At 55.1% G+C, this 24984-nt stretch overlaps 10 protein-coding genes across 10 annotated transcripts; 7 read left to right on the forward strand and 3 right to left on the reverse strand.

The window, feature by feature from the left end:
- Window positions 1-2487: 2487 nt before the first annotated feature.
- Window positions 2488-4269, reverse strand: CC84DRAFT_1174139 (uncharacterized protein; the record flags this gene model as incomplete). Its single annotated transcript, XM_018180080.1, has 4 exons — window positions 2488-2842; window positions 2947-3000; window positions 3679-3721; window positions 3861-4269. 4 exons carry the CDS (start codon window positions 4267-4269, stop codon window positions 2488-2490), a joined length of 861 nt encoding a protein of 286 aa, XP_018039060.1.
- A 371-nt stretch (window positions 4270-4640) lies between these two features.
- Window positions 4641-7898, reverse strand: CC84DRAFT_1115377 (P-loop containing nucleoside triphosphate hydrolase protein). Its single transcript, XM_018175425.1, has 3 exons — window positions 7854-7898; window positions 5083-7801; window positions 4641-5025 (listed from the first exon to the last, which is right to left on the reverse strand). The coding sequence occupies exons 1-3, from the start codon at window positions 7871-7873 to the stop codon at window positions 4774-4776; spliced, it is 2991 nt and encodes a 996-aa protein (XP_018039061.1). The 5' UTR covers window positions 7874-7898; the 3' UTR covers window positions 4641-4773.
- Window positions 7899-8108: 210 nt separating this feature from the next.
- On the forward strand, window positions 8109-9645 carry CC84DRAFT_1141608 (acetyl-CoA acetyltransferase IB). Its single transcript, XM_018176333.1, has 5 exons — window positions 8109-8263; window positions 8316-8365; window positions 8419-8491; window positions 8539-9028; window positions 9106-9645. The coding sequence occupies exons 1-5, from the start codon at window positions 8199-8201 to the stop codon at window positions 9622-9624; spliced, it is 1197 nt and encodes a 398-aa protein (XP_018039062.1). The 5' UTR covers window positions 8109-8198; the 3' UTR covers window positions 9625-9645.
- Window positions 9646-11463: 1818 nt separating this feature from the next.
- CC84DRAFT_1203998 (HET-domain-containing protein) lies at window positions 11464-13952 on the forward strand (the record flags this gene model as incomplete). The annotated part of the gene is made up of 2 exons (XM_018181871.1): window positions 11464-11683; window positions 12115-13952. 2 exons carry the CDS (start codon window positions 11464-11466, stop codon window positions 13950-13952), a joined length of 2058 nt encoding a protein of 685 aa, XP_018039063.1.
- A 1007-nt stretch (window positions 13953-14959) lies between these two features.
- On the forward strand, window positions 14960-15712 carry CC84DRAFT_1215175 (uncharacterized protein; the record flags this gene model as incomplete). Its single annotated transcript, XM_018182701.1, has 1 exon — window positions 14960-15712. One exon carries the CDS (start codon window positions 14960-14962, stop codon window positions 15710-15712), a length of 753 nt encoding a protein of 250 aa, XP_018039064.1.
- A 365-nt stretch (window positions 15713-16077) lies between these two features.
- On the forward strand, window positions 16078-16986 carry CC84DRAFT_1215176 (uncharacterized protein; the record flags this gene model as incomplete). The annotated part of the gene is made up of 1 exon (XM_018182702.1): window positions 16078-16986. One exon carries the CDS (start codon window positions 16078-16080, stop codon window positions 16984-16986), a length of 909 nt encoding a protein of 302 aa, XP_018039065.1.
- A 199-nt stretch (window positions 16987-17185) lies between these two features.
- CC84DRAFT_1162581 (DUF1294-domain-containing protein) lies at window positions 17186-17835 on the forward strand. The gene has a single exon (XM_018178027.1). The coding sequence runs from the start codon at window positions 17270-17272 to the stop codon at window positions 17669-17671; it is 402 nt and encodes a 133-aa protein (XP_018039066.1). The 5' UTR covers window positions 17186-17269; the 3' UTR covers window positions 17672-17835.
- On the reverse strand, window positions 17776-18837 carry CC84DRAFT_1162582 (uncharacterized protein). Its single transcript, XM_018178028.1, has 2 exons — window positions 18327-18837; window positions 17776-18233 (listed from the first exon to the last, which is right to left on the reverse strand). Exons 1-2 carry the CDS (start codon window positions 18481-18483, stop codon window positions 18079-18081), a joined length of 312 nt encoding a protein of 103 aa, XP_018039067.1. The 5' UTR covers window positions 18484-18837; the 3' UTR covers window positions 17776-18078.
- Window positions 18838-19190: 353 nt separating this feature from the next.
- Window positions 19191-20982, forward strand: CC84DRAFT_1162583 (calcium/calmodulin-dependent protein kinase-like protein). Its single transcript, XM_018178029.1, has 6 exons — window positions 19191-19325; window positions 19385-19436; window positions 19494-19701; window positions 19750-19906; window positions 19954-20339; window positions 20392-20982. The coding sequence occupies exons 1-6, from the start codon at window positions 19319-19321 to the stop codon at window positions 20821-20823; spliced, it is 1242 nt and encodes a 413-aa protein (XP_018039068.1). The 5' UTR covers window positions 19191-19318; the 3' UTR covers window positions 20824-20982.
- Window positions 20983-21125: 143 nt separating this feature from the next.
- On the forward strand, window positions 21126-24331 carry CC84DRAFT_1162584 (Bromodomain-containing protein). The gene is made up of 6 exons (XM_018178030.1): window positions 21126-21314; window positions 21586-21683; window positions 21745-21787; window positions 21840-21899; window positions 22017-23445; window positions 23496-24331. The coding sequence occupies exons 1-6, from the start codon at window positions 21231-21233 to the stop codon at window positions 23981-23983; spliced, it is 2202 nt and encodes a 733-aa protein (XP_018039069.1). The 5' UTR covers window positions 21126-21230; the 3' UTR covers window positions 23984-24331.
- Window positions 24332-24984: the final 653 nt, after the last annotated feature.

Raw genomic sequence — 24984 nt, forward strand, 5'->3', positions numbered from 1 at the left:
GGAATGAATGGAGCAAAGAAAAAGAACGAATGAAGAAGCGAAGCAAACGGCTGCTGCAGAGCTCGATGTCCTCTATTGAAGAGATGAAGGGCGAGCATGGGCGTGGTCCACCTATACATATAGCGTCCGAGGCCCACCATCTAGACGGACTCTCCAGAGTCGCCATCAAGGACCCTGTTTCCAAACGTGGTGGTGGAGCCGTTCGTGGCTGATGTCCATCGTTCATTCAAGCATTGTCTCGCCTACGGACTCTAGTCGTCCACCCGCAAGGGCAGATGGCAGATCCTGAGATCCGCCCTCATTACCGTACTGTCCTAAAGATATTCAGGTAAGACGCATGAGCCACTAAGGTGCACGGGGCCCCGGAGCGGATAGCTGTCTAGGGCAGGCGATAGATGCCGCGGGTGTGGAGGGTAGAGGTGACCTGTTTCAAGGACATTGAGCACGGCTGACTTGAGAGCCAGGCCGGATGTAAGTGGTGGCTGCGTGAAACGAACACAGAAACGCTCGGAGAGGCATCCTAGGCGAGTTCCTGGGACCCCTGGGGGAAATCGGCCGGATTGTGTTGAAACAGACAGACGGCAGAGATGTCAAGGTCGCATCGGAGGTCAATTGGTGGAGACACGGTCGGAGGCTCAGGCCCGCGGTTCGTGTCCGGTGTAATTAATGCTCGTCAGCAAGACTGGCCCTTTCAGGTGGTATTCTGGAGACGCTAGCCGTAAGTTATCTGTATGTTGTCCAGCGGATGTGGCGAAGCGCCATATAGCCGTACACCTGAAACGCCAGGCATCTAGCGCGCCAACTATCCCCTACAACCTCCCTCGTCAACATCGCGCACCAGTACGCGCTGCCCAACTCATTTAATCTCACAACTCCCAATCAAGAATCTCCATCAACACTCTCTCATCACTACCATATCCCCAGGTAACGTCTCCAGCCAACGGCCTGCGACCGAACCGTCCGTCATCTCCCATCCGGACTTCACGGCCTAGCCACCCCTGCCTGCCTGCGCGCTCCGGACCACCAGATTGACTAATCCGCACCCATTCCCCCCATCGAGCATGATCTGCGCCAGGCCGTCACGGATTGCTGAAGCGTAGCGTAGTCGCGTGCTAAGTATACGAGCGGTGTCTCGTTGCAAGTGGAAGTCGAGTCCGCGGAGGCTTGTGCGCCATCGACGCCAGAAGGGATGCAGCTTCTCAATTTTCCCACTCGCAAAGCTCCAACAAGAGCAGAGCAAGACAGGTCGCAGCTGCATTCGATTTTGATGTGCTGAGGAAGGCGAAGTCAAGCTAAAGCTTGGTCTGCGCCGCTGGGGCGTATGCGCAGTATCAGCACCATAACGCGCCCAACGCCCGACGCAACCTCGAGGCACAGTGCAGCAACCTTAAACCTGCGACAGCTTACGAAATTTCTGTTTCCAAACAGTCCAGTTTCAAAGACTTTCGCGCGGGTCCTGCGCATAATGATGCCGACCGCTCAGCCTCGCGGACAGCATATAATCTGTATGATCCCCGCCCTCGCGCTCCGTCACGCATGCACGCTTCGGAGCGCCGGCACAGCTGCGCGCACTCAGCGCGAACGAGGTGCTGTCGAACGCGGCGCTGAGGACAGCAAGCGCGCTCATATGACAAGATTGCAGTGCGCATTGGGGCCGTTTTTGGCACGCGAAGTCCGCCGCGGGTCTGCGCACTGTGGACCAGAGATCTTGAACCGCCCGACGTGCGCACGAGGATACACAGTCTTGTACACTCGTGCATAACATACGATGCCACTTCTAGGTGTTTGCCTTCGACTGCACAGTTCCGCTCCCACATACACCAATGTGTAGTTTGAGTTGATGCCGATGCGCATCGCTACTCCACCCTGGACATTTTAGCCCCCACGCATCTGCCATGACACTTCCCTCGCTGCAGAGCGAACAACTCGCAGCCTGAAAATATGCCCTCTGTCTGATGAGTCTTCAGATGCTATCCACTTCCCATGCAAGCAAACAGCTCGCACCAGCCACAACCCCACACGTCGATAACCCCAATCTCCGTACTCCGACGTCGCGCCTCTTGACCACAGACGATTGAGGCTGAGATGTTTGACAGGCTCATGACAGATATAATGACTCAAAGGAATCGCGCTACGAACAATTCTTGACCAAGGATCATCCTGCGCTCCAGTTGTAGCTATCAACCTGTGCCACACCTAGAATTTACAAGCAACTCGCTATATGTTCTATTATATTCGCTGCCCCTTCCCACGCACTATCGAAGATGAAGCAGACCAAGCATACGACCTATGTGCCTGTCCTTGCGCGCCGTGTTCTACTCCCAGCGCCAGTTGTCCCAAAAGCCCTCAGGACCAAAACGCTTTATTCCCTCTGCAAAGCGAGAGAGCATAAAATTTAAATTAGTTGCGCAGTCCAGCTAGTCCATCACACTCAGAAACGACTGTGGTAAACATATCCAAGCCCACTTAGTACCAATCATACCCCGTTCATCCGGCACCTTCCTGCCGCTTCGTCTCCCATCTTGTCCACTCAGCAGACCATGCCGTTGTCATGCCCCGCTTCCCTGAGTCTGCGGCCTCAGGCCAAATCACATTCGATCCGCCCAAGCTAGATATTCTAAGTGTGCAGAAGTGCCACGGGACACGTAGAAATCCCCAGCCGTTTTGGGAGCCCAATCCTTGCGTACTACTTTCCTTATCATATTCTCCAATGCGCAGAGTGTCGAATTGGGCTTCCGAGTTTCGCGAATGTTGGGCCTTTCGAGGCGAAGCAGCTGTATCTTGCTCTTGCCATCGTTGGCGCCGTCTTACCACAAGTAGTCTTTGCCGTGGTCCGAATAGGCTGTGTTCGTGTATCCAATGTCCGTAAATGTCCTCTGGACTTTCTGGGAAGCAGAGTCGGAAGAGGAGGACCTTTGCTTCTGATTTGCATCCGCGATCACGTACATCCACTCTTCGAACGTCTTGTGGCCGATGAAGTTGGTCGGTGGGGGGTAGCGTCTGAAATAATCAAATTATTGAATAGCTCGGAATCGTTCTTATGTTGGAATCTTAGAAAAAATCTGTTGGAGTGTGCTGGGAAAGTTGGGGTTTTGAGAGACATCTCCATCAGCTAGAGGAAGATAGAGAGAGCAGACTGGTGCAGATTAGTGGAGGAAGAGAGGGAGAGTGCACGTGTTGAGGAGGTCCATGGACCCGGTAATGGTGAAATTCCTGTGTAGTCTAGCTTCGTCCGAAGAGGGGGAAGGATGGAGATCTTAACATCAAGGCGAAAGCAGCATATAGATAATAAGACGATTACTTCAAAGAGATATTTGGCACCTCATGAAGGGGATAGTGAATATTTTTGCGATGAGAAGGTATTTGTTCGGCTCTGGTCCCTACGGGCAAGGGTTTACTGCTGTCCCTGTGTTGAAGGTTGCTAGCGCAGCCATACATACTCCTGCTATAAGCGTGGTGGGCCCTCCTCAATATAGATCCAAATGACACCTAGAAAAGCCTCATGCGTCTCGCTCACATCCTCTCTCCAACGAAGCACGCTCACAATATCATAGCTATCCTTCTTAGGCCAAGAGTACGTCGACACAACAGGTGCTGAGCCTCACGATCATTTGCAATGCGTTCAAGGTCAAATCAAATTCAAGGTCTGTGAAATAGAGCGAAGAATGACAAACATACGAATCGCGCCCCGCCAGCTGAGAGCGCCAGCTCTCTTTGGAACCTAGATGCAAGAAAGTATGGAGACTACAAGAGGGCCAGAAGTTGCCGAAATACAGTGCGAGGAATAAACGAATCGCTGTTTTAGATGGCCATTTTTGTCGCCGTTTTGCAATTTGCAATTTTTTTCCTAATACGCTTACCGGTACTAAGATAGGCTGCGAATTCACAACCACTGTCGAACCTCTCTTCCAGCTCCTCTAAAGTGATATCCAGACAATACCTCTCTTCGTCTTCGAACGGCATTTCGCTCCATGGTTGCTCCCAGGTATAAGGGTCTTCCTGAGCCACCTGGATTGTTTTTCGTCTTCCAGGGAGATGGATATGTCGGCAATGCGTGCATGAGGGAGGGTTGACACGTTTGGTCTGCATACTGCCGACCCCACTCGAATCGATGCATGATCTATACGTAGCTGAACGAATTGAAAAGTTGCTTGCCAACCTTGCAAGTCCCGAGCGGGATAAAGCAGCGCCTACCCTCTTCTTCGGATCATCGATTCGCTGAAGTAGTAAACGTGTCGGGTCCGAGACCGTGGCGCGCAAGTCAAACATGTTGAGCAAATCTCACGACGCGCGGACAGGAGCACACCGTTATCGATGTCGACATGCGTGGGCTCACCGATGCAGGACGGAAGCATTCCCATGGTTCTATTACCTCTACAGATCTTCGCTAAATCGCTGTACTTTGTACAGCGATGACTGGGTGCTGCCAGGTTCACGTGAACACCAAACCAGAACACGGGCACTTCGCTACCGGCTGTGAGGCTCTTTTCCGGTGAGCCAATATCCAGGCACACTTGCCAAGGGATATGGACAGCACAGTTTTGCGGTCAGCTCCCTGTTCCTCCAGTAACATCAACCAGCATCCAGAAGAATTGGCGTGAAACGACAGTGCGTCCAGCAAATGGGTATATTCAACCACTCTCACGCCACACTATAGCATCGTATCCTATCGTACTTTTGCCCTCCCTTCATCGAACCATGCATATTCTCGACGCCATAACGCCCATATCCCCCCCTTCCCAACTCGCCTCCCTCATCCATCCATCCGATCTTCTATTGGCCACCCTCCAACACCCCACTCTCCCTCAACTGCCTAAACAGCTCTGGCTCAAGGAACTTGCTGATCGTCACATCCTCCGCGAGGCCCTTGCGCCGGCGTGTCTTGAGCACAAAGTCTCGTGCCGTCGCCTGCGCGGATGCTGGCTCGAGTGGTCGCAGCTGTGCGTCTTTGTCGAGCGGGTCGCCGGGGACGATGGACCAGCGGTCGAAGACGAGGGAGAGGGAGACTTGGCCTTGTGTATGGATCTGTGTGTTTCGTTAGTACCTCACTTATGATAGGAGAACAGGATGCTAGGGACTTACGCGCAGATCCGTCTCGAAGCCGAAAGAGTCGATGACGGGAATCAGGCCGCGGACACTGTACAGCGGCGTCCCCGCGATAGGGCCGTCCTGCAGCACATGGCCTCTCCGCCGTGAGAGGACATTGTACACGTCGGCCTTTGTGTTTGCAGGACCGACCACGCTGCAGCTGTACACAGGCTCCATGAGGCGCGGGCTCGCCATGAGGAAGGAAGAGTAGCACGCGCGACGAGCAGTCGGGATGATCTGACCGCCGCCGCGGAAGATGGCCTCGGGCGCGAGATCGACGTCTGTGATGCGGAACTTTGTGTTACGGATGGGCTCTTCGCAGAGGGGGCCTTCACGGGTAGCCCAGCTGAAGCCCTGGCGGATGGTGTCGCGGACGGAGCGGAGGGTCTTGGTGTCGACCTCCGAGGGGAGGGTGTCGTTTTGGAGGATGTTGGCGCCCATGTCGTCCGGGCCGAAGGCCCAGATGTTGCGGGACGCGAGCAGGTCGTAGCCGTAGTTTTCTTCGAAGAACTTGCCGACGACGCGGACAGGGTCTTTGATGGAGACTTTTCCGGCTTCGATGTCTTCTGCAATACCGGGGTCGAGCTGCTCTGCAACCATAGTGATCTTGTTCTTCTTGTTGGGGGTGAGGGCATAGCATTTGATGGCGGACATCTCGACCACGGTCTCGCAGAAACGGGTCACTGGGTCGGAAACCTTGATCTCCATGTCCGCGTATAACCTTCGCAAGTCGTGAAGCACGCAGTCCATGTACAATTCGCCAGTACCGAGGATGACGTGCTCGCCAGATTCTTCAACCTTGGTGGTGATGAGAGGGTAGGATTTGTTGATCTTGCGGAGACCGTCAAGCATCTTGGGAAGTTCGGAGGGGTTGATGGGTTCGACAGCGACCTTGAAGACGGATTCGAAGAAGTGGCGGATCGGGCGGAAGATGTAGGCGTCCTCGTCATCTGGCAGTTTTTGCGAGACAAGGGTGGCGGTCTTAACTATCGAGTTGTCGACACCTCCTAGGAGCACCCAGTTACCCGCAGGCACACCGCTCGTCGGAACGTTGTATCTTGACTCGGCGATCCAAGTGTCTGTGATGGTCGCGACCACCATGTCTTCCTCATCTTCGATGGTATAACCCTCTCCGAGTACTCGCACGGAGGTGGCCGTTGTAGCTGTGCCGCTCATGACTCGTCCTAGAGCGTGGAACGCCTTTGCATCTGTGCTGTTGTACAGCTTGGAGACGTGAACGACTAGCGGGCCGTTCTGGTCGCACTTTGCCATAGCTTCTGCTGTTTTGGAATCCAAGGGTCCTGTGTAATGTCTCTCGAGCATCCTCTTGGCGCCCTCTGCTGGTGATGGCACGTGCTGTGTGATCATGTCGACGAAGCCAGTCGAAGGTCCGAAGTACTGTTGGCACACCAGCCGCATCAGCTCCTTTGCGTCCGTCTTGTATTCCGATGGCTTCAACCGAATGCCCAGCTGGTCCAGCGTGTCCTTCAGATCCTCCGCGCTCTCGCTGAGGGTATGTGCGTAGAGCTTGTAGATGGGTTCTAATATCCAGTGCACGAACGAGCGTTTCGAGTCCTCCTCTTGCGCCTTGCGGCTGAACTTGCGGCTTCCAGGGTTGTAGAAGATATCTCCCCAGAGGCGCACTGCGAATTTCTCCACGTCGAGGTTCTTCATAGGCTTGCCGAATCCAGGCGCTTTCGCGGGTCCAGGGTAGAACTCGGCGTACATCTTGGCAAACGACTGCAGCGTGAAGCACCAGCGCATGCTTGAGCAAGCGAAAGCGACGTTGCCTCTTTCAGGGCTTACACGTCGGCGCTCGCCTCGGCCGGGGATGGTGTTCTCAATGACCGTGTTGACTTCCTCGATAACGTGCTTGATCTTGAAGTATGCGTCACGGGGCGGGAGTTTCAACTCCAAGATGAGGCGATCCATCTTGTTGACGACCAGGGTGAGGGGCAGATCTTCCAGAACAGCATGCTTGATGGCCAGCTCGGTTGTCACCTGCACGCCTTCCACTACGTCTACCACCAGCACCACACCGTCCACTAATCGCAACGAGGCGGCCACCTCGTCTACAAAGTTGACGTGTCCCGGGGTGTCTATGATGTTGAAAAGATGCGACTTCATCGACGTGTTTTGGAGGACCAGCGTCATGGGCGCGGCCTTGATGGAGAGTCCGCGCTCGCGCTCGACCACGTGCACGTCCGTGTATCGCAGCTGTTCCTCGCGCTTCTTTCCCCTCTTCGAATCCAGGCGATCCTGGATGTCGTGTGTCTCCATGACCAGCATGTCCATGAAGGCCGTCTTTCCGTGGTGCAGGTGTCCCGCAATGGCGATGTTCCGTATCTGGTCCGGGTAGTTCATCAGGTCCGTCATGAGCTCGCGCGAGTAGTGCACCGGCGGCAGGTCCTCCTCTTGCACGGCGAACTTCTTCTGCACCACAGGCGCAACGATGGGCTGCGACAGCGCCTGGGTATCCTCCTCGTGCACCAAGACCTCGACATCGGCGCCGTACACGTCGGATGCGGAGGGGTAGTACTGCTTGTCTTCGTGCAGTATGACGGCATTGGACGGCCCCTCGTCCACCTCCATCAGCTGCTGGTCGTGCGCCTCGTCTTCCTCGGCCTCGTCGTCGAGCACGTAGGCGTCTGCCGCGGCGCCGGTGGACTGCACATCGTCGTCGGACTCGGCTTCGCCGATGAAGTTGCCGAACCTGCAGCAGTCAGCATCGCGAGCCTCGGCACAGCGCTCCGCAGCGCACTCACTCGTCGTATAGGTCGTCCATGGCTGTGGGGTGAATTGGCGCAGGCTGCGCGCGACGCTTGCATGAGCAACCAAAAGTTCAAGGTCTTGGCGCGATCTGCCGCGGCGGCGGCGAAACATGGCGCCGGACAGGGGGGGACCCGCCAAAGCAGCGGTCAACAATGGCAAGGCCGCGCCCAATCGGAGAGCCGAAACCGGGGCGGATTCTCAGGCCAGGAACCACCCCACTCGGACTTTTCCTAACGGAGACGCCACGACGACGGCTGGACGATTAAAGTCGCTGCCCCTCGCGTGCTTTCTGCTCAATTCGCTCCCCTTTCGCTCGCCCGGTCTCCAGATAGCCCCAAATGTCTTCTCTTCCCCCCGTCTACATCGTGTCGGCCGTCCGGACGCCCACGGGCATGTTCTTGGGGTATGTTGATGTCGAGCGGGGAGCTGCATGCATGGGCTGATTGTTTTGCCAGCTCGCTCTCGAGCCTGAGTGCTACCCAGCTCGGATCCCACGCCATCAAGGGTGCGCAAGTCCAAGTTTCTGATCCTGTGAGAGCAGTGTCTGACTGCCTGTAGCTGCCGTCGAGCGCGCCGGCCTCAAGCCCGAGGATGTCCAGGAAGTTTTCATGGGCAATGTCCTCTCCGCCAAGTCAGTCGCCGTGCCGCGCACTCCTACCGCTCTAACAACGACTCCAGCCTCGGCCAGAACCCCGCCCGCCAGTGTGCTCTTGGAGCAGGCCTCCCCGAGTCCGTCGTCTGCACCACCGTCAACAAGGTCTGCGCCTCGTCGATCAAGGCCCTCATCGTCGGCGCCCAAACCATCATCACTGGCAATGCCGACGTCGTCGTCGCCGGAGGGGCCGAGAGCATGTCCAACACTCCCCACTACCTTCCCAACCTCCGCGCGGGCGCCAAGTTCGGCGACCAGCCCCTCGTTGACGGGCTCCTGAAGGACGGCCTCACCGACGCATACAAGAACCAGCACATGGGTCTGCAGGGCGAGGAGTGCGCCGAGGACCACGGCTTCGACCGCGAGGCGCAGGACGACTACTGCATCCGCTCCTACAAGAAGGCCATTGCCGCCTCCGAGGCCGGCTGGTTCAAGGAGGAGATTGTCCCCATCGAGGTGTCTGGCGGCCGCGGCAAGCCCGCCAAGGTCGTCGACCAGGACGACGAGCCCAAGAACGTGAGTCTACCAATGCCACAAGCGCCCAAGTGGCCCGCTCACAATTCATCTGAACCCTTCACTCATCTTGTCTCCAGTTCAACGAGTCCAAGACGCGCACCCTGCGCCCCTCCTTCAAGCCCAAAGACGGCACCGTAACCGCCGCCAACGCCTCGCCCCTCTCCGACGGCGCCGCCGCCCTCGTCCTCGTCTCCGAAGCCGCTCTCAAGCAGCACAACCTCAAGCCCATCGCCAAGATCCTCGGCTGGGGCGACGCAGAGCAGAACCCCTCCAAGTTCACCACCGCGCCCGCGCTCGCGATCCCCAAGGCCCTCAAGCACGCCGGCATCGAGCAAAGCACCGTCGACGCCTTCGAGATCAACGAGGCCTTCAGCGTTGTTGCGCTGGCTAACATGAAGATCCTTGGCCTGAGCGAGGACAAGGTTAACATTCACGGAGGTGCCGTGGCGTTGGGCCACGCCCTTGGTGCGTCGGGCGCCAGGATCACGACGACGCTGTTGGGTGTGCTCAGGGAGAAGAAGGGCAAGATTGGCTGCGCTGGCATCTGCAATGGCGGTGGTGGCGCGTCGGCGATTGTGATCGAGTCGTTGGTGTAGAGAGGACGAGGATAAATACCCTAATTTTGATGCATGGCATTTGCATATGATAGATGAAAATGAATGGATATGGCCTATTTTGGACAACGATCGACGTCCTTGCTGTGTATAGGGTGGGCGCACGCTCTTTCGGCGCTGGGTCGAGGTGGTGTTGAGCATCATCATCATCATCACTCCATTGCAGACGACCGGGCCCTGTCCCGGGAAGGTTAAGTGCCGCCTCGATTCCACTTCTGTCGTGCATGCGACTCCCAAGGACCTTATGACCTTGCCCAAAACAACAGCAACTTTGCAACAATGTCCTCTGTTGGGAGACTAACATGGCGTCTGCTACGCCCGTGAGTGTGTTGTGGGAGGGAGACTAAAATCTCCTTGGACACGGTCTATGTGTGCTGCGGACTCTTATTATGAAGAAGTGGAACCATGGCGCCGGCTTTCTGCACTTTCGAGCTGTTGTGATGGTGAGTATCACCTCCGGGCACTGCAGATATCAAACCGCGACGCCGGAGATGTATAACTACTACCTCTATGACTCCCTCATTCTTCACTCAGGTAGGGATCTTCTAGCCTCGACTGAAAAATGGCTAGGTGGCTTCCATCATGTCCTGCTCTGGGATACTAAAAACTATAATCGCCTTGGACCATGTGTAGTCCAGGGGACTAACATCGCGGAATCATTATGTCATGTGTGGTCTCCGAAGCGCAGTGAGGCTCGGGCGTTGGCGATCATTGTCAGTATTTGCGGTTGATGGGCCATCGGGTACCGTAGATTGCCTGTGGATAGCATTCATGTATACCGTCTCGATACCTTCTCAGCCCATGTACCCCTTCTCCTTCTTTAGCCTCAACTAGAAAGGACACCCTTTGCTTCACTTGTGAGACTGGGTGACTACAAAGGAAGACATCGAAGGAACCGGTGTCATTCGTGACTGGGATTGAATACTTGATACCATAAGGCTCCGTGCATTGTTCAACAGCAAAGATAGGCGGCTGCTACTGAGACGGCGTCGGCTTCAAGACCAATGCCTTCTAGAATGCAGGGTGGGTATGGTGATGTTAATCACCCTTGTTCCTGACCGAGTGCTACGTTGAGCTCACTTCTTCAATCATCTACACAGCTCCCGATATTTCCTGCAGTCACTAAAAAGAGCGAAGATAGCTGAATGGGTAGCCTGGGAGACTAGAAACTGAAGGCTCATATCCAGATTTGCGGCCTGGGCCTGGGTCTAACAAGCAAATACGACACGGCCTTATACAGGGTCTAGAAGCAAAAGATCAATAATACCATAGCGTCAGTCCTGAGTTTCAAGCTCAGCGTCTTTCGCAATGTAGTATGTGGATGATGAGAATCACTGTCAGTGCTGCTCGAGTTTGAAATATATACTACGTATATTCCTCTGCTATTTGTCAACACATAAAAATGGCGTGCCTTGACAGAAATGAGGTGGAACCTCTTCATGTCCTTGACTGGGAGACTTGCAAACTTCTCCCAAGGATCGCTGGTATTGTCACAAAAAGATACCTTGCAACGATCCATGTCCTCACTTGGGCGACTGCAAGGACAAGATGTCAGGCCGTATGCATGGTCAATAACCACGCTGAAAGAGTGTCCATGGTCCGTGTTTCGGGTCGCGAGACGCTTGGCCGCAATGATGGTGATAATTACTGGAGGGACTCGCTATCTGTGGGGACATTGTATAAATGCTACCTCAGCTTGACGTATACCTTGTGCACTTCCTTGAAGACCTTTACTTCTCCGGGCTGTTGAGTACGGTAGGACTGCAAATGCCGAGACGTCGTGTCCCTGACCGGGAGACTAAAACCGAAGACTAGAATTACATGATTGCTCCAAAAGCAGATCGAGAAAACCCTGTAACGTGGCTTATGTCTGTTGCTCGGACGTCATACTCTGGACCGTTGCAGGGTGATCATCAGCATCGTCACAAGCCTGTAGCGATGGCGACCTTGGAGGGAACACACAAGTACCTCACCGACGCCGCGAAAAGGGCCCACGCAATTTCCAAGGGTATTCGGGCTAAGCCTTGGAACACTACATCGGGTAAGTCATGTCTCGAGCCTTGGAGGCGACTAAAATCGAAAATTCCAACAAGAGATGAACTTTGAGAGCTGTTCTGAAGGAGGTCGATGGCAGCTGCTCTGTGTGTTGGTCTGAACCCCAATCTTCTGTGTTCCTGACACGGTGGATGCACAGGTGGGCATCATGTCTATATGTGGTGACAATCACGCTTATACATTTCGAGACTAGCGGGTGCAGTAGCTTATCGAATACGAGCTCCCTCGTGTTCACCACCTCTTGGCGATATTCTGGGTGCTTTGGGCTCAGCTCTGGGTTCCAGAGTCCAAAGGTTACCCGACAAGTTCGGCCTTGTGACATCGTACATTGATCTGTCAAAATGTCAAAGTTTGACTACAGTTCTTGTGCACTCCCATCGGCAGCCACACACATCCGCCTACTTGAACTTCGTCTAGCTCGGACGGCAACAGATCTCAAAAATGACGCGTCGCAGTCCAGCGGAACCCTTGTTTGTAACCTCTTGACCACATCGATAGAAACTCCGCAACCGTATAAAGCGCTCTCCTACACATGGGGAACCGAGGACAAGACCAGTTTCCTGGAGCTATCAGGAGCCCAACTCAATATCACACCATCTCTATACACTGCTCTTCTACATATCGCCAGCTGGCAGGAAGTCTTACATCTCTGGGTCGATCAAGTATGCATCGATCAAAGTAATGGCGACGAGAAGGGAGACCAGGTATTGCTCATGGCAGACGTATACAGCAAGGCTCAGCAAACTCTCGTCTGGCTAGGTCCGGCTGCGGATAGATCAGATGAGCTGATGGATCTGTGGCTTTATGTTGGTCGTCGAGCGGAAGCCATGGGATTCGATGGCTACTTCACCAAGGAGAAAAAGCATATCCTACTTGCAGTCTTGGACAACCATCCTGTGGACGATCCTTTATCAGAACCCTATCGCCAGCTTGTTGATGAAACCCGACTCCGGTTTGAGGATCTGATGCAGGCAATGGCTGATTTTGACGAGAGGCCCTGGTTTCATCGTTTGTGGGTTGTCCAGGAGGTCAGCTTGTGCCCCGACACAGTGTTTGTGTGCGGGACAAAGATGGTTCCAGTCGACTTCGTCAGACATGCAAGCAATGTTTTCACCTCGGCGTTGAAGCATTCTAGGAATTCCAATCGCGACCAGAGCTTCCATAATCTCCTTTTGCAAGCACAAGCGCACCGCATTATGCCTCTTTTGAGCACACGACGGCGTCGACAGAATTTCGCAAAGGGCTGTGGAGAGGGCGATGGGCTGTTCCACCTGCTCAGAAAGCTCTTTGTTGAGAGCGAAACGAATGCCACTCAAAATCGAGATCGCATATACGGGCTGCTAGGGCTAGCTGTTGACGCCAAACAACTGGATATCAAACCAGACTACATCAGTTCGGAAGCGGGTCCGATTTTTACAAACGCGGCGCGAGAAATGATAAAAAAGGGCCGTATTGAGCTCTTAAGCTTCTCCCAGTTCCCAAAAGAACATGGTCTCGAAGGTCTCGCGACTTGGGCCCCGGACTGGCGGCCGAACCTTGCATCGTCCTTCTATACCATCTTTGAGTTCGCAGAAGATCATCTGTTTAGTGCATCGGGAAGTACCAGCATCTCTCTGTTGCCTACCGATGACGAGAAAGTGCCTGATGAAAAAGAGCTTGCCATCCGAGGATACGTGGTGGACACAATCGAAGAAGTCGGGACTGTTTGGCATGCTTCCGATAACCATGTGTCGTATCTACGTTTGTTCGAAACGATCAAAGAATTTTGCACAAAGTCTGCTGCAAAGGACGAGCCCATCTACGAGAACTCGTTACGTCGGGCGGAAGCAACGTGGCGTGTGCCAGTCGGCGATCTCTACTGGACTCCCGAGTTGGACAATGTCCGTGCTACCAAAGAGCTTGTTGAAGACAAGTATCACGATTGTGTCAGGCTCTCCGAGGTCATAGCAGGAGGAAAAGAGGTATTGACGAGAGAAGAGGTACACCGGCTTCTAGCTGGGAGATACCGTGGTAACATGAGTGTCATGGATGGCAAACGCCCTTACATCACTCGAAAAGGTTATCTCGGGATGTGCCCTGGATTGGCGATTGAGGGCGATGTCGTGGTCATCTTCTGTGGCGCTAAGATTCCCTACGTTTTAAAACCACAGCCAGAAGTAGACAAGTATACCTTTGTTGGCGAGGCTTACTGCGACGGGATGATGGACGGTCAGATTCTAGAGCGTGGACAAGAAGCTTCTTTCTATATTCAGTAGAATGGTCTACACGTTAGAAAATGAGATCTTCTACAGGGCGTGATGAAGTTGCAGCCTCCTGAGCATTGAAGCGAGGCTACGAATATCTTGGGGGGAGCGCGTGCGCGGCGCCGCGATCATCCGCTACGTGGGCAAGTACGATGCCATGGGGACGGCATTGGCGTGAAACTTCTTCGAAATGTCATTGAATGTCTGTTGTTCTTGCTCAGGATCGGTTTAAACCAGATATTACTTTGAGGCTTTGCGGTTGGTTCAAAAGCAAACACCCGAGAAGGGAACCGCTTCAGGTGACCAATTCGAAATGTGCCTGATGAAATGAAACTAGAGTCGACCTGAACTACTGGTGGAAATGGATAACGCCCCATGTTGATTCGGAGGAACTTACTTGAAGTTTGGGACATGATCCATATTTCATGTTATATCGTCCACCATAACGCTTGTCAAACTCATAGCCACTCATTCCCAACATTCCATCTCACCAAGAAATCCGGTCGCGATTCCATGTCCGGTCGAAGTCACGATTATTCTATGTTTGGACAAGACAGCCAGGTTCCTGAGTACAATCAATTTGTCAACTGTCTTCTGCCGTATGCATGTGCTTTCAACAAACATGTGCCTGCACTACACCAATCATGACAGCGCTCTCATAAAGCCGTGCCCTTCTCAACGACCCTGGCACCCACACCGTCACTCCCAGTGGTATGACAATCTCTTTGAACGCTAACGCCACGGGGAACTTCAAAGAAAAGGGTTTATCCATATTGAGAAGATTCAAGAAAGGCACCCTGAACGCCTTCGGCTACCGCATATCCAGCAAGCCCGGCAATAAGCTGAGAAAACCCGCACCATCAAGGCTCATGGAAAGCGAACCAAGCCATACTTCGCCGTCACCGGAAGACAAACCATCTCGCGTAAACTCACCTCCATGTCGTGTTTTATCTGAGTCGCTGAGTCGTTAGGAAAATTTACTGACGCAAAGGTAGCAGGAACAGGACGGGACATCGACAATGGATAACCATCCGACCAAGGCCTCAAGATTTCAAGAAGAAGATGGTCCAGTGACTACAGCCGAATCAGGCAAATCGAGACCACTGACGCCTATGAAAGCTCCGCAGGGTCAGAATAAGGCCTCGGTGTTACCTGAGATTCACCATCCGACTCGACTCTCGCCTTTGCAAAAACAAGACAGTCCAGCTAAGACAGATGATGCCGGAAGGGCTGTCTCTCCAACGCCGATGAAGGCGTTACGGGGACACAGCAGGAGCAGGGACAATGTAGATGCGACAACGCCAGCACCACCGGACATCATTTCCAAGTCTGTTAGGATCTCTCCCAAGGTGGAGCGTGAGCATGCGACTGGAAAGAATTCTGTCTATGACGAAGCCATAGATTACCCTACCAGGGATCAGCGAGATGGAAGCGCCGAACGATCAAGAGCTCACGGGGGCGGAGAGGCGGTCGCATCGGGAAATGGCGATACTCCTGGAGTTCAGGCAGCTGAACGACATGGACTCGTAGAACAACAAGATTCAGCGAAGGAGGCAGAGAAATCAGCAAATCTACCTGCTGCACAAGAGGCATCGGCATCTAGAAGGCCGTACGATGTATACACGATCGGGAAAAAGGAAGCTAGCACCGGAGAGATTTTAGAGGGAAGACACGCGCACCAAGCGAAACGTGCTAGGGAGGAGCAAGAGCGATCCGATGATGTCAAGGGAGGGGCGATAGAGAGTAGGGAGGCTAATGTGCTGAAGCGTTGAACAGCGGCAGTGTATGGATGGTAGCCTTGGATTTTATTGAAGATAGTATAGGATTGTAAGCGGGCATGGCGAGATACCTAGGCGGTGTGAACAATCACGATAGTTCTCTGATGTCTTAATGACAGCAAGCGACCCCTGCAATTTTTTGTTTTAGGTATTTGTCCTATTCCTGCAAATGAAGGCTGGTACGACTCACAGCTCCTATAGACGAGCGTCAACCACGTGGCCTGGCCTTCACTCTCACCTTCCCTTCGCGTAACGTCTTGGTGTTAGCCCGACCAGCCCTCCAATCGACGTACACTCTACGAAACTCCAAATCTTCTTCGCTGTCCCCACAACGAATGTATCGCAGCATACAGCCTATCATGTCGGACCGGAACAGCTCTCCGTTTGCGGACGCCATACGCCGCTCCAAATCCTTCCTCACAAAGATCGCGCCGAATAAGTCCAAATCTAGGATTGAAGACAAGTCTATAACACCCGCGAGCGCCCACACTGTCGCCGTCACCGACACAGCCGGCAACAACCCCAACTACAAGCGCCGCATGCGCGTCGTCACCGACACCGAGCGCCGCGACAACCCGCTCAACCTAGGCGAAGCCGGCTGGGGCGCGCAATCCTGGAATGCCGCGAAGCAAGAGCAGAAGCAGGTGAAAGAGCTCGAGGAACTGTGGAGCGAGATGGGCAGCGTGGGTCGGAATTCCAGTGTGGAGAGTGTGCGCGAGAGAGTGACGGATCCGCGCGTGTTCCTCGGGCAGGCGCGGTTGTCGCAGACCAGCGTGGAGAGCAGGCACTCGAGGGCATCAGGATTGGGAATTCAGAGGCAGGGGCACAGCAGAGGAGAGAGCAGCGGGAGCCCGACACAGTATCATCGCCCGCTGCCGTTCAGGGTGTCTAGGCCGAGGGATCCGCCATCGCCTACGCCTTCACAATCTACACGGACTGCGGAGGCAGGAGCATTGCCGCCTGTGGGTGCCAGAGTCAGCGGATCGTATCTCTCGGCAGAATCCGCGGCGCAAGTGGAAGCAAGGCTGGCTGCTCGGGCGGCGTCGAATAACCTCCCGCGCACGCGGGTCGCGGGCCCGAGGCCGAACAACATGGTCAGGAGGAGTGGGAGTTACGCGTCACAGGGCGTAAGAGTGACACCGGGCAGCTTTGGGGATAATGAGAGGGAGGAGTATCTCGCTAAGTTGAGGGCAAGGGGAGGTGATGGATCCGACGGTTCGAGGGCGGGGCATGGGACGAGGAAGGGGGTGGGAGACTCGGTGTTTTAGAACGGAGAAGAGGACTGGATGCCTTGGTCATCTATTTGAAATCTCTTGGTTGAAGTGTAAGATGCGATCTGTGGTGCTGGTTGAAGATGAAGGATCTACGCTCCGAGCGGTCTTTCGGTTAACTCGTGTTCGCACGCACCCTGCGGGAGATCGACGCGGTCGGGCGCGCACGTCAACACGAGATCTTCGTGACTGTACATATACATAGAAAAGCCACGCTCTAATCCCGCAATATCTCTTCGCACCACCCCTTCGCTCTCCCGCGGCCACACCCAACCCAACGATGCCTCCCCGCACCCGCTCCCACCACCGCCACCGCCCCATCACCCCTCTCACCTTCCTCGCCGCCTCCTCCCTCATCCTCCCGATTCTCTCCCTTACACGCCTCTACCTTCGCGCCCACGCCATCCTCCTCACCATCTTCACCGTCGTCCTTTCCCTCGTTACCTTCCTTCTCTACGGCTACGACAAGATGCAAGCGCGGAACCTCAACTGGCGCGTCAAAGAGAGCACGCTGCATTTGTGCGCTGTGTTGGGCGGGTGGCCGGGTGCGCTGGCGGGGATGCATTACTTCCAGCACAAGACGCGGAAAGTGAGGTTTTTGATTGTGTTTTGGGGGATTGTGGCGTGTTGGGAGGGGGTGTGGTTGGGTATTTGGAGGGCGGACTACGGGGACTGGGTTTGAGGGTGGGTGGTATTTTGGTCAGACGTTTGTTTGGATACTGTATTGTTTTTGTTTGGCTTGCGGGATCGAATAACGCCCAGGTTGCATGGAGAAGAGTATGGAGAAATGCGAGGTCGGATTAGGTTCTAGAATAATCGCTAACTCCAAGGTATGCAATCGTGAACATCATGATGAGGCCTTCGTCTTCCCTATGCAAGACGTGAACTCATTCCTGCGCTGTGGTATATCCTTCTGCGGTATCCTTCGCCTTCTGCACCGTCCTAGACTTCTCAGCCTCACCCGCCTTCTTCACTGGCCCATCTCTAGCTTCCTTTGCCATCGTCGACACGCGCTCAAGAAGTATCTTCGAAAAGTCCTCCACGCTATCCCACGCCTGACTCACCGCTCGCCCTATATCACACATCAGATTAGCGACCGGTGAGCGGACTCGTCAAAGAATCCGCAGCTTCACCAGTAGCTTCTCCGAGCGGATTGCTGGCAAGGCCGCCAACAGCATTGCCAAGCCCTTTCTTGAGGTCTTTGACATTCTCCTGGTCCGATGCGGGGATCTTGGAGATTTGGTCTGCGGGGGTGTTAGCGACTGGTAGGGGGCTGTGTTGCACGGGCTGCAGGCGGGCGGAGGAGGCTCCTGTGGAGTGGAAAGGCTTATGCTTACCCTTGGCAATGTAGGAGAGCTTATTTTCACCCATGGTCTTGAGGGCGGAGCGTTCAAGCTTGCGCTTTACTTCTGGCGGGATGCCGAAGAGGTAGACTGCGAGGGCGAGGACGCTGACGATGCCTGCGAGCACGGTGAAGAACTTGGAGGTGGTCATGGTGTATGAATACGCTGATTTTACGGGAGAGATCAGACGAGAGGGTATCAAATCGTATCAGGATGATTGTTCGTAACGAGGAATGCTAGGCGTTGTTGTGGGAGTCTGAATTTATGAGGTCCTCGCTGAGTGAAGCTATGACATCATGCTTGCAACGCGCTTGCACTTCCAGGTTTACCTTTTACATCGGTGCACCACGTTGCAGATCCACTCGGCTTGGGAAGAGAGCAGACAGATTCGGGCATTGTCCTGTGCTTGTGGTTGCGACGCGCGCTAGGCCGCATCTCGCAAAACATGTGCTATCCAGTCTGACAGGGTGGTGTGGCTTTGTTTGATGAGCGTGAGTGACCTTGCACATCGCATGTGGCTGCCGCAACGGCGATGTTGATCGTACGTCCCGAGGCAGGTCAAGCTATCATCGAGGAATTCACCTCGAGGTCATACCACGTCGATGCCTGGCCTGATGCGAAGGGTGGTGGGCGCGTCCAGAAGCCCGCCAAGCATCAGCTGCTCAGCCTCAGGCCGCAAAGGAAACCGCAAGGCGGCCCCCACCAGCAAGAACGCCTAGCCGCGCCCCTCAAACGGCCATTAATTCTGAGAGCTGACAGCTGCATTGGCCCTCCTTCCACAATCACACCCACACGCACCTACAGTCCCTCCTCGCCGTTCACACTTATCGTTTGCCCTACGGTTCCGTATCTACCGCACGCTGGACTCGCTCGCCTACCCCTCCTCATAACCCCGCCAACCCTCCGCCGTCGCCTAACAGGCGCCTTCATCCAGCCTTCAGCCTCAAGGACAGCGCAGCGGTGCGCTGCGAGCGACACCTGCAACTATGAGTTGTGCGCCCTTTCCTTGCTTCTGTTCTCCCTGTGGAATTGTTGCTAACGTGCGCCCGCAGTGACCAACATGCTGAACAAGCTGCATGGCCAGCCCGACAGCTACGACCGCAAGTTAGTGCCCCGCGCGTACACCTCCATGCAGCCCACGTACTAAACATTGCCCGCCAGATCTCGCTACCGCTTCGGAAAGACGCTGGGTGCCGGTACCTATGGCATCGTCAGAGAGGCCGACTGCCCCGAGGGCAAGGTTGCTGTCAAGATCATCCTGAAGAAGAACGTGCGCGGAAACGAGCAGATGGTATACGACGAACTGGAGATGCTTCAGCGCATGCACCACCCGCACATTGTCAAGTTCCACGACTGGTTTGAGTCGAGGGTGAGGGTCTTCGTGTTTAACACACGAGGCAAGAGCTGATGAAAGCAGGACAAATACTACATCGTGACCCAATTGGCCACGGGCGGCGAGCTGTTCGACCGCATTTGCGAAAAGGGAAAGTTCACAGAGAAAGACGCCGCTGAGACGATCCGACAAGTGCTCGAGGCTGTCAATTACCTGCACCACAACAATGTCGTTCACAGGGGTATGTATGCACACGCACCCACGGCGCTCCCGCTGACAGGTCTTTAGATCTCAAACCTGAGAACCTGCTCTACCTCTCAAAAGAACCCAACTCTTCGCTCGTGCTTGCGGACTTCGGTATCGCCAAGATGCTCGACTCCAAGAACGAGGTTCTCACCACAATGGCTGGATCGTTTGGCTACGCTGCACCGGAAGTGATGCTGAAGAAGGGGCACGGCAAACCGGTTGACATGTGGTCCATGGGTGTCATCACATACACCTTACTTTGCGGTTACTCGCCATTCCGGTCTGAGAACCTGGCCGACCTCATTGAAGAATGCAAAAACGGCCGCGTCGTATTCCACGAGCGATACTGGAAGGACGTCAGCAAGGATGCGAAGGAATTCATTTCAACTCTGCTCCAGCCAGACCCGGCCAAGCGACCTACGAGCGAGGTATGTATTCACACATTCATCATAAAGGCTTTGGCGGCTAACGTCTCTGTAGGAGGCCCTCAAGCACATCTGGCTCAGCGGCAAGACTGCTTCCGACCACAACTTGCTGCCCGAGATCCGCGCCTATGTTGCCAAGGCACGACTCAGGCGTGGTATCGAGCTGGTGAAGCTGGCCAACCGCATCGAGGCGCTGAAGATGCAAGAAGACGACGAGGACGACGTGCCCGGTCAAGCAGATGTACCTGCGAATGCGACCGAGGCGGCGGGTGAGGCCTTGGCGGCAAATAAGGAAGGGAAAGGTCTGACGACAACAGAGGCTCCAGCGCCTAGCTCAAGCACAGGCAAAGGTCCTGGGCGCTTGAGCAGGCTGGCCAAGGGTGCCATCTTCCGCGAAGTCGTGCTGGCTAAGGTCCGCGAGATGAAGGAGACCGAAAAGCAGAAAGAGTTTGAGAAGCAGGCGCAGGAAGCCTCCAAGAAGGCTTGAGCAGTGTGCACAGTTGTTCTTCGTGTTTTGATGGCACTCGGGCTGTTCTAGGGTTTGCGCCTTCTCTGATTCGTTCTTCATCGTAGGGTGCCCTGATGCGCTATTGCTGGGGAGGGACTTAGACATGCTTCTTGTGAATGAAACCTACAGTGGCTGCCGTATTTCACCAGGTTGCACAATGTATTTCATCGCGCTGTGTTGGGCAGGTGAATGCGCGGATCAAGGTTGGTCACGTGCGCTAGGGGCGGCACTACCCGAGCCGGCTTGCCTCAATGCTGGGCAGTCGCGTCTGTAGCAGTTGGCCAGCACTCAACTGCACACCGCGCTGCACCCGCGCCAGACCTGCTGCCACAGGTATTATCTGTCGAAAACCACTTGGATACCCTACGCGACGGCGAATCTGCGCCATGGAAAGCGCGGCGAAACGTAAAGCGGGCGGTGCTGCGGCGCCCGAAAACGAGGGCCGGCCGTCGAAGCGCCAGAAAGTTCCGGTACGTGCACCTTCTGGTGGTGACTGCAGCCCTCTCGGCGGGCGCGAGGATAAGAGGACGGGCTTGCGTCGGATTGCGATGCGCGCGATGCGGGAACGTGGTGGAGGGGAGCGCGCGACGGCCTGGTTCGAACCGCGACCTGCCTACCCTACACCACCCCTCGTCGCCCGCAACAACACGCGCCCGGCCGCAATGCGCGCAGACAGCGCCGGGCCCGCGATGGCCGGGAGAGATGCAATGGACAATGCTGACGATGGCCACGTGCGCATAGGACTCCACCAAAGCGGCAGCCGACGCAGAGACGCCAGAGTCGACAACGGAGATGGGCTTGAAGTTCCTCGAGAGCTTGAAGCAGGCAAAGGACAAGACGTGAGTGCCTGGCTCGCAGCATGCGCTAGCCGCGCCCGAAACAGTCACTGACCAGCAGCAGAGGCCGTCCCATCTCAGTGCACTTCCTCACGCTCCCTGACAGGGTAAGCACCCACCTGCGCTCCCCGCGACAGCCCGCTAACCATCCGCCCGCAGAACGTGCTCCCTGAGTACTACGACGTGATCAAGCTACCCATTGCGATCGACACCATCGAGGTACGCCATTTCCGCGACATGTCTCACGTCGCTGCGACCCTGCGCCTGCCAATGCTGGCCTGCGAGCACACGCAGACGACGCACAACATACCAGAGTGAAGGCTAACAGCCGCACAGGACAGACTCAACGCCGGCGGATACACGTGCCTGGCGGACGTCGAGAGCGACGCCAAGCGCCTCGTCAACAACGCAAAAGCCTACAATGACAAGAAGTCTGCCATATACGAAGATGCCGAGCGTCTCCGCAAGACGGCCTCCAACTGGATGGTCAAGCACAATCCAGCCTACCGGAGAGAAGGCTACCAAGCCGTAGCTACGCCTATTCCTGGCGAGGAGCCTATCCCCTACGGAAAGCCAATCCCGCGCGTTCATCCTGCAACCCCGAGAGCGACCCCGTCAACCCCAGATTCTGCTTCCACCGACAGGCCGCGACGAGCCGCTGCGGTCGCGGCCACACAAGCAGTTACCCCTGCGCCGTCTAAGCTGCGACACTCGGCCTCCGCTGCCCCAGAAGAGGGCGATGCCACGGATTTCAAAGGAAAGAGCTTCCAGCAAGCACAAGAGCAGATCGTCAACGGCCTGATTGGTTATACCGAACCAGACAGCGGACTGCAAATCTTCCAACCTTTTGTAAACCTGCCCAGCCGTTCCATCAAGGATTACTATCAGATTATCAAGGACCCAGTCTCGTTATCGGGTGTGCTGAAGAAGGTCCGCGGCGTGATTGGTCGCAACGCGCCCACAGGGATCACTGAGCTCAAGAGCTGGGACGCTTTTGAGCAAATGATGGCCATGATCTGGAAGAATGCTCGCATCTATAACGAGGACGGCAGCGACCTCTACAACTTGTCGCTCGAGCTGGAGGAGATGTTCAATCAGCGACTTGCTGCAGCCAAGTCGAAAGTCGACGAGCCGTCACAACCAAAGCTCAAACTCAACATGTCCACTGCAGCACCGTCTCCGGCACCACAGCCAAAGCAAGCGTTGAAGATCAAGCTACGGCAAAGTCCAGTATCAGACCCAAATACTCCGGCTGCACGAAGCTCCGCGACTCCTGGCGTCATTGTAGACAGCGAGGCACTGATTAGGCAACAGAGGCACGTTTTGGACAGCATGAACGGTTCGCGGTCGTCAAGGCCTCCATCTGCCGGTCGAACAGGAACACCGACAACCCTTAGCAATCCGTTCAATGGACCGCGAGGCGCATCAGCCACAATCCCTTCAATACCAGCGGCGCAAACCAGGACAGCAGGATCGCCAGGGATGAATGGTGTCAAGAACGACGTACAATCACCAGCTCTGAACGCGATCAGGCCAGCAAGCAATGCTTCTGATAGCCAACGGATGAGCATACCGGCACACACACCACATCCAGCCATGCCTCCACCACATGCAGCATCGCGCACCAGTGGCAGTCCCCTTCCAAATGGACCCATTGGACAGCACACCGGAGGTTACGCGAATTCCTATGCGCCTCCCACTCCCTCGTATTACGTTCCGCCCGTGACACCGCATTTTGAGAACTTCCGCAAAGTGCCACTGAAGTGTGCGTATCTCTCTTGATTCTTGGAAATCATCAAGCTAACGAATTTGCAGGCGCCGATGAAGCACTCATCCCGAAGATCACACTAAACACCCACCCCGCGCTCAACCTCAGCAAACCCTGGTCCATGGCCATTCCAGCACACAAATCTAAGACCTCGCACTCCGTCACAGTTCCCATCCCCACAACACACTCATATCTCCAGATCGTACCGCACATCCCCATCGCGCACACCGCGCGCCTGTACCGCCTCTTCGTCATGGTTAACGGCAACAAGACTTTCGAGGTTAACCGCGTCCCCGTCACCGCCGGCATCAACGGCGCTGCCGTTGGTTCGTCGCCGCAGCCGGGCGTCGAGGCCGGAAAGAAGAAGGGCGAGCCTGTGTACGAGGCGAAGCTTGGCGCGGGGGTGAATCGCGTGGAGATTGAGATTGTGGCAGAGAGGGAGAGGGGGAAGGGCGAGAAGGAGAGCACAGTGCCGAAGGAGCAGATTGAGAGTGAGAAGTGTACGATTTTTCTGCATTTGACGCGGTCTCTGTAGTGTGGAGATGAGGACGTAGGGTGCTGGGGTGGGATAGGGGAAAGATTGAGCGAGGATATGAAGCCCAGGGAGAAGGTGAGCTTGAAGGCGAGGATCCCGACAGATGAGGAGATTTCGGAGTTGGACATGCTGGACTGATGGGTGAAGGGTGGCTTGGGTATACCTTTGGGCGGCGTGAGGTCGGTATGGCGTTCTGGCCAGGGCTGGTGTGTCACCAGGACGGAGAGCATTGCGCATGTTCCTTCCGCTTTTTTCATACCTTTACTTCCACTTTTCTTGGTTGCATGGATAGGATGGGATAGGATAGGCATGTACCAGCACAGAACAGTAGCTATGCCATGAGACTTCATTTGTTGCGACTTTGGAGGTAGATTGCAGTGTGCGTGCAACCCATCTGGTGGTTATACCCCTGTGTCGGAAGTTGCTGAATAGAGGCGCGCTTGTGGGAAGGATGAGAAGTGTGTTGGGAAATCCTCGAAGGGATTTTGCTGGGATTGCTGTGTGCCATGACATGCAAACATTGTTTTGCTTGGTGGGCATGTTTGTAAGCGGTGCACGAATTGGCGGGCTGGTGGCAGGGAAGGAGGACTGGAGGGTTCGAGGGGTCGGGCGTGATTGGCTTGTGTTTGGGGCGATTGTCGCAAGGACGGGACAGGGTATTCCTTTTTCAACGATCGTGACATGTTCATTCTTGGTGATATCCTCAATCCGGCGCGGAAGTGAGCAAGCTACAAAAAAAGATCGATATAATGCACGTAGGCCATTTGCTGCATCAGTGGGGCTGGGATACACAAGTCAGCACGAGCGATATCGAGAAGAGGAGGGAGTGGATTGAGACGAAGTTTGGATGCGCAATGTTAGCGGCTTCAAGGAGCTGTGGGATGTCGTTGGCAAATAGACCGGGACGAGGTGGGAGTGTGATGTCGATATCAGGCCGTAGCGGAATTGAGGGTATAAGCAGGAGGAGGTTGGGTATTTGAGAGACGACTATGTATTGTTGA

This window comes from Paraphaeosphaeria sporulosa, assembly GCF_001642045.1.
Source record: "Paraphaeosphaeria sporulosa strain AP3s5-JAC2a unplaced genomic scaffold CC84scaffold_3, whole genome shotgun sequence".
Taxonomy (NCBI): Eukaryota; Fungi; Ascomycota; class Dothideomycetes; order Pleosporales; family Didymosphaeriaceae; genus Paraphaeosphaeria; species Paraphaeosphaeria sporulosa.